This window comes from Etheostoma cragini, chromosome 11, assembly GCF_013103735.1.
Source record: "Etheostoma cragini isolate CJK2018 chromosome 11, CSU_Ecrag_1.0, whole genome shotgun sequence".
Taxonomy (NCBI): Eukaryota; Metazoa; Chordata; class Actinopteri; order Perciformes; family Percidae; genus Etheostoma; species Etheostoma cragini.
The window spans coordinates 179,865-187,723 of NC_048417.1; the positions used below are offsets into that span (position 1 = coordinate 179,865).

A 7,859-nucleotide genomic window follows, 5' to 3' on the forward strand; every position below is an offset into this window, starting at 1 on the left:
ATTTTTGTTGTTTTTTACCGACATTTTTGTCACTTTTTGACGTTTTCTAACTTTCTAGCAAAAAAACAAGTTCTTAGTTGAAATTTTAGGGACATTTTTGTTTTTTGAAGATTTTGAAGCTTGTTTTTGAAGAACGTATGTTGTCACTTTTTGACGTTTTCTAACTTTTCCCGAAGTTCTTTCTCACTTTTTCCAATGTCTTACGATTATTTCTATGTTTTAGGACGTTTCTGTGGTTGACCCTTGACCTCCCATTGACGTGCAGCTTTGTTTTTCTGGGTTGAAATTTCAACATCTTGTTCTTTTTCTACACTTTCACACCGTTTTTGTCAATTTTTATTGCAATTCTTTGGTCACGTTTTGGACTTTTTTTAAATGATGTTTTAGTCATTTTTTGGGTGTTTTTGGTCACTTTATCAAGGGTTAAAAAAATGATGTTTTTGTTGATTTAGTAACATGTTTTGTTGTTTTTTCCCATGTTTATGTGTTTTTTTTCAACATTTGTCCCCCTTGCCAACGTTCTGTTATCATATTTCTGATATTGAGCGTTTTGTAAACGGGTCAAACCACCCGAGGAACCAGGGGGGTTAAAGGGCTTAAAGCCAAAGTGGCCTTTCCTCCGGTCTGGGGTATGTTTTGGGTGAGGACCTGTCCCTCAGACCTGGAAACCCCCCTCCGAGGGTCTGGCCGGCCAATTGGTGGCGTCTGCGAGGGTGATGCAGGCTGGCCCCCCCGGTATAAAGACCTAAAGCACCATCTGGGCCCTCCTGAGCAGTTGAAGCATTCCCAGCCTCGCCTCGGGTGGAGGGATTGCACGGAGGGAAAGCAAAACTACACCGTCTGTGTACTGTGTAGTTTTGTTTCTGCGGGGGGGATTCGGAGGCTCGACTGTTCTCACCTTGGATTTTTCTGCCAAATCTTTCTGGATAAGGAGACTGTTTCCTGTCTGTCCCGGGACCACGTCCCAACACTTCCAGGCACGCTTGTGGATACAAGTGAGTAGTTTCCACTGTTACCTACGCTCACTTATTGGGCGTAGTTTCCACTGTTCCCTACGCTTACTTATAAGATATATTGGGTGTAGTTTCCACTGTATCCTGCTCTCACTTATTGGAAGTATTGGGTGTAGTTTCCACTGTATCCTGCTCTCACTTATTGGAAGTATTGGGTGTAGTTTCCACTGTATCCTGCTCTCACTTATTGGGTTTATTGGGTGTAGTTCTGGGCTGTTTAGGGATTGCTACGTCAGTGTGTTGAGGTGGAGGCAGCCTCATGCTGCAGGAAGATAAGAATAGCCGCTGATAGCAGGAGAGAGGACCGGAGCGCTCGCATGGCTTTTTAAGGGAATCAGCTGCAGCTCTGTGCCACATGGTGCCTGTCAATCAAACTCCACCCCCCCCCCCCCCCCCCCCCCCCCCCCGTTATTTTAGGCCACGGCCATATGTGTCGCGCACACAGGAGCTGTAAATAGATTGGTCCAACCAGGGGCATTATGGGTAACGACTCAGTCAGGTCCTATTTATTTCATTTCGATATTTGGATTTCATGTAACTTTAGTTATAGTGAGTTTTCAGGGTCTGTGTTTTAGTCTTAGTGAGTTTTCAGGGTCCGTGTTCTAGTTTTAGTGAGTTTTCAGGGTCTGTGTTTTAGTCTTAGTGAGTTTTCAGGGTCCGTGTTCTAGTTATAGTGAGTTTTCAGGGTCTGTGTTCTAGTCTTAGTGAGTTTTCAGGGTCTGTGTTCTAGTCTTAGTGAGTTTTCAGGGTCCGTGTTCTAGTTATAGTGAGTTTTCAGGGTCTGTGTTCTAGTCTTCGATAGTTTTCAGGGTCTGTGTTCTATCGCTGAATCGTCAGCATACAGTGACATTTTTCCATTTTTTTACGTTAAAGGTCATTCATTGGTGAATATTTAATATAACAGTGGCCCCAGACAGCTTCCTTGTGGAATTCCAAATATTACTGATTTTACACAAAAACTTGAAGAAATATTAAAAAAGTAACAAATGTAAAAAAAAAAAAAAAGATAGCTTTAATGCTGATAATATGGATATCAATCATAAATACATTACTTAAGGGGGTGTTTTCTAGTTTTAGGGAGTTTGAGGTGATTTATTGGGACCTCCATTAGCGGGGGCCATAGGCTCAGCTGGTCTTCCTGGAGTCCAGCTCCCCATTACATTACATTACATTACATTACATTAAAATCAAAACAACATTCATTACATCACTGAAAGAAGGGTTAGGGTTACCAGCTGAGATAAGATATGTTCAGGGAACGCATCCGTCTCTACTAGGACAAAATTAGAAATGGAAGTGGGGTTCTGAACTGAGTCAGGAGCACATGTTCATCACAGGAAATAAGGAAAGGACGCTGGTTTCCGGTAGAAAAAATGGAACAAGTTCCATTTTTCTTCTTGTAAGAATCTGAAATGGGTTGATTTAACCTGGATACCTTCCAAGGGTCAAGTGGTCCTGGAATGGAGGTTTTCTATGTTCTTGAATGCATGACCAGGCATTACGTTCCTGTAAACCATCGCCTGTTGCTACGGTGCTTCCCCATGGCAATGTGAATCTGCCCCATAGCACGGCGCTGTAGGCAGGGTCATCAGAACCAAGAGAATGGATGTATAGTCCTCATGAAGTTGAGTAACGAGGCGTTGATCTGTTCCTCACACAGAACCAGGACGGCGTGCGGCCTGGTTCTGAACAATGTGGAGGGTCTTTACAGCTGATCCACCAAAGACAGTCCAAGTGAGACGGGACACTCGTCTTAACCCTCATGTTGTCCTTGGGTCAAATAGACCTGTTGTCAGTTCATTCTTTATTTATTTTATCACAAAAAATGTCCTGAAGCGTTGAAAAGGTCAACAACAACAATATCCAAGAACTTTGGAAAAAAACATCCAAAAAGCACCCGCAACATCGAAAAAATGACAAAAATGTTCAAAAAATGTTTTCGTTGTCATGGTTGACGTGAAGACATTTAAATTTAACTTAGGTCCGTTAACCCTTGAGTAGTCCTCCCCAAAAACTGGAAATCAACAATTTAATGCTTTTTTGGCTTTTTTTATCGATTTTTGATGTGTTTTAAATACTTTTTGCCACTTTTTTCAAATTGTCTTCATTGTTTTAACTCTACCATCAGAATACAGTCCACATCAATTAGGTCTCAGGGTGTTTTCTAGTTGTAGTTCTCAGGATGTTTTCAAGTTGTAGGTCTCAGGGTGTTGTAGTTTTCAGGGTGTTTTCTAGTTGTAGTTTTCAGGGTGTTTTCTAGTTGAGGTTTTCAGGGTGTTTTCTAGTTGTAGTTTTCAGGTTGTTTTCTAGTTGTAGTTTTCAGGGTGTTTTCTAGTTGTAGTTCTCAGGGTGTTTTCTAGTTGTAGTGTTCAGGGAGTTTTCTAGTTGTAGTTCCCAGGGTGTTTTCTAGTTGTAGTTCTCAGGGTGTTTTCTAGTTGTAGTTCCCAGGGTGTTTTCTAGTTGTAGTTCTCAGGGTGTTTTCTTGTTGTAGTTTTCAGGGTGTTTTCTAGTTGTAGTTCTCAGGGTGTTTTCTAGTTGTAGTGTTCAGGGAGTTTTCTAGTTGTAGTTCTCAGGGTGTTTTCTAGTTGTAGTTCTCAGGGTGTTTTCTAGTTGTACTTTTGTCAACACAGTGTGTGTTTTTGTGACTTTTCACTTTACTTTTGGGTTAAATATAATTCATGATTCATGACACAATCCTCCACTAGTAGTCCTCTGTACTTTATGGTTTTTATGCTCTTTGATGTATAATGTCAGCCGGTCAATTACTTTGTGTTTCTTCTATAGAATCAGAAATAAATTACATAAAAACATGTTTAATTCTTCTGGAACAGAAGCTGCTTGATGTTCACGTTCTTCTTCACATACAAAGAAATGTTTTAAAAAGTGGACTGAACCTCATGTTGTCCCCATGTTGTCCTCATGTTCTCCTCATGTCGTCCTCATGTCATCCTCATGTCGTCCTCATGTTGTCCTCATGTTGTCCTCGTGTGGTCCTCATGTCGTCCTCATGTTGTCCTCATGTTGTCCCCATGTTGTCCTCATGTTCTCCTCATGTCGTACTCATGTTGTCCTCATGTTGTCTTTATGTTGTCCTCATGTCGTCCTCATGTCGTCCTCATGTCGTCCTCATGTTGTCCTCATGTTGTCCCCATGTTGTCCTCATGTTCTCCTCATGTCGTCCTCATGTTCTCCTCATGTCGTACTCATGTTGTCCTCATGTCGTTCTCATGTCATCCTCATGTCGTCCTCATGTTGTCCTCATGTTGTCCTCATGTCGTCCTCATGTCGTCCTCATGTCGTCCTCATGTTGTCTTCATGTTGTCCTCATGTCATCCCCATGTTGTCCTCATGTTCTCCTCATGTCGTACTCATGTTGTCCTCATGTTGTCTTCATGTTGTCCTCATGTCATCCCCATGTTGTCCTCATGTTCTCCTCATGTCGTCCTCATATCGTCCTCATGTCATCCCCATGTTGTCCTCATGTCGTCCTCATGTCATCCCCATGTTGTCCTCATGTCGTCCTCATGTCATCCCCATGTTGTCTTCATGTCGTCCTCATGTCATCCTCATGTTGTCCTCATGTCGTCCTCATGTCGTCCTTGTGTTGTCTTCATGTTGTCCTCATGTCATCCCCATGTTGTCCTCATGTTATCCTCATGTCGTCCTCATGTCGTCCTCATGTTGTCCTCATGTTGTCTTCATGTCGTCCTCATGTTGTCCTCATGTTGTCCTCATTTCGTCTATGTCGTCTTCATGTTGTCCTCATGTTGTCTTAAAGTTGCCTTAAATAATTCCTAATTTCTGCTTTTCTAACTCAAACATTAGGTATAATTTCCTATAAATGAGGTTTATTGACCATAAATTCCAAATTAACTGTAAAACCAAAGTTAATAAGTTAGTGTTACGCAGTGTTAAACCTAAAACAAAGTGACAAACATCGAAAAAAAGCATCAACAAAAGTGTTGATTTTCAATTTAGACGGGAAGAAAAGTTCATCTGTAATCACACACATAAAAAATCTTTGAATAAAGTTTAAGTTCAACTGAAAATAACTTTAAAATATATATACAATAACAAGTTATTCTTGAGTTTGAAAAAATTATAATTTTTTTATAATTATTATTTAACCTTTACCTTCCACCAAATGAAGAGGATGAGATGTACGATCATTTACTGCAGACCTTCTGCGTGATCCCACTGTCATGTGTGTATGTGTGTGTGTGTGTGTGTGTGTCTCTCTGTGTGTGCATGTGTGTCTGTATCTGTGTGTGTGTATCTGTGTGTGTGTGTGTCTGTATCTGTGTGTGTGTATCTGTGTGTGTGTGTCTGTATCTGTGTGTGTGTGTATCACTCTCTCTGTGTGTGTTTTTGTGTGAGTGTGTGTGTGTGTGTTTATCTCTGTGTGTGTGTATCCGTGTGTGTGTGTGTGTGTGTGTGTGTGTGTGTGTTATGCGTAGCAGGATTGTTCTTTGCTCTGCACACACATTTAACAAATACTGTGACCTTGCACCAAAACAACAATAATATTAATAATAACGATAATATTAATAATAACAATATTATTAATAATAACAATAATATTAATAATATTGATAATATTAATAATAATGATATGCAACATGTTCCTCTCGGAACAACACGAGGGTTAAAGTGTTCTCAGAGTCATCTGATGATGATGAAACAGATCTTTATATATCTGTCTTTTCACCAGAGATGTTGGAGTAAAAAGTCTTTTTGGGTCTCAGTTTGTCTAAAGTCCATCTGGTGTCATGAAGCTTTCTTTACTGGGCTGCATTACCCGGGTTAGGGTATTACCCGGGTTAGGGTATTACCCGGGTTAGGGTATTACCCGGGTTAGAGTATTACCCGGGTTAGAGTATTACCCGCTATATAGCGCTGGGTTAGCGTTACCGGGAGCTCATATAGTACAGTATCACACAGAAACTCCTTCATTCACAATAAAAGAGTAAGTTACAGAAGCATGGCTGCGTTTCCGGGGGTCCTTACGGTAGCTAGGCGGTTTTTCCGCGGTACGGAGAGCAGGGACACTAAACGTAAAAACACTAAGCCGTATCGGACTTAAAGCCACTATTTCGTCCCAGCAACGTACACCTGACATCTGTCACATCCAGCTGCGTTTCAGCTTTGAACAAAACCTGTCAGGAGTTAGAACGGCAAAAGGGGGACGTCGGTAATCTTTCATCTGTCGCTCCTGGACGGGACGGAGGAAACAGCATGGGGGGGGGGCATAGTGCCATATAACCTCCCCTCAGCTGTTTCCCCCGTCCCAACAGAGACACACACTCTACAGCCTGTTATTCTTAGAAGCATGCAACATGAACGCCTGGTCTACTGACTGAATAATAACAAGGAGATGTTCATATACTTCATATAACTAGCATTAATATTATTATTACTATCATTACATAAGTCTGTCTCTCATCTCACAAAACTCCTTTTTCCATTGCAGATTAGTACCGTAGATTCTAAAGAAGCTGGCGGCATCTGTGTGTGTGTGTGTGTGTGTGTGTGTGTGTGTGTGTGTTTGTGTGTCTCTTTGTGTGTGTCTCTCTGTGTGTGTCTCTCTGTGTGTGTCCTTCACTCTGCCATACTATTTATCTATAATATCTATATCAACAATAATTAATAAAGAATGGTAGGAGGTTGTGTGTGTGTGTGTGTGTGTGTGTCTCTCTCTGTGTGTGTCTCTCTAGGAGGTTGTGTGTGTGTGTGTGTGTGTGTTTGTGTGTCTGTTCTTGGTCCTTTCAGATATCAGATGAAACATTACATATTGTCCCTTTAATGTACCGTTGTATAATTATATATAAATCTCTACTTAAAATGAACATTAATCATTTTCTTTTACTACTTATTTGAAAAAAAAAACCAATACTCAACAAAAACACTTATTGAACACGTCACCAATCTGCACTTGTATAATTAAAACATAATGTAAAAACATATATTATTATTAAATAATGGATAACAATATATTAAATATAATGAAAAAGGTAAGAAGAAAATCAACTTTTCAATGAGTAATAATGTGTAGTGCATTAGTAGCATTCATTCAACTTCCTGAAAGGAATCTTATATCCAAGTACATTACTTAAAACTAAATGTTTATCCTCCCAAAATGGCTTCAGTTTTTCACAACTCCTAAATATATGTGTGTGATGTGCTGCTAGGCAACCCCATTGTCTCCAGCAGGGCTGCTGTGTTGAAGATGTTTACTGCTGATCTCAGGTGTAATGTATTTTAACCTTTTATACTTGACTTTTAACCTCTGTTAAATGTGACGTAGATTATTTCTGTTCCACATTAGACACTTTCAGCTTTTTAAACATGAGATGTTTTAACCCTTTTTGATGCTTTTCCTGTCCACTGCTGTAGTTTCTCAGTGAGACCTGGTGTGGAGGGACATTCCTGATTATTTTAGGATCTGGAGGGTGAACAGCAGCTGATAGCAAGGTGCTGAGTGTGAGAGGGTTCAGTTACAGGAAAACGAGCCGAGGCTATAATTGCACATAGCCCGGGGGGGGGGGGGGGGGGGGGGTCTGACGGACTGCAACAGCTGGGGGTCAGACGCATGTCAGTCATCAGACAGAAGATTCATGTCATTCATTCATTCACTTTAATACAAACTTACATCTAAATTAAAGTTAAGGTTCTACATAGACATATAATATTAATTATATTTAATGATATATTAATTAAATATAATAATATATTAATTATATAGAATAAAACCCATGTGCTCCGTAATGTGATGTCAGTAATGTCTTTATAATGCTGGTGGATATAATATTAAAACACGTTTTTTCCATCCTTCCTTCATTTCTCCCC

General features: G+C 40.3%; 1 protein-coding gene across 1 annotated transcript in view; it reads left to right on the forward strand.

The window, feature by feature from the left end:
- The first annotated feature begins 631 nt into the window (after positions 1–631).
- Positions 632–7,859, forward strand: part of LOC117953067 (titin-like) — a 201,318-nt gene continuing 194,090 nt past the window's right edge. The window contains exon 1 of the mRNA XM_034885784.1: positions 632–995. Within this exon, the coding sequence (XP_034741675.1) occupies positions 632–995 (364 nt within the window). The remainder of the gene's footprint in view (positions 996–7,859) is intronic.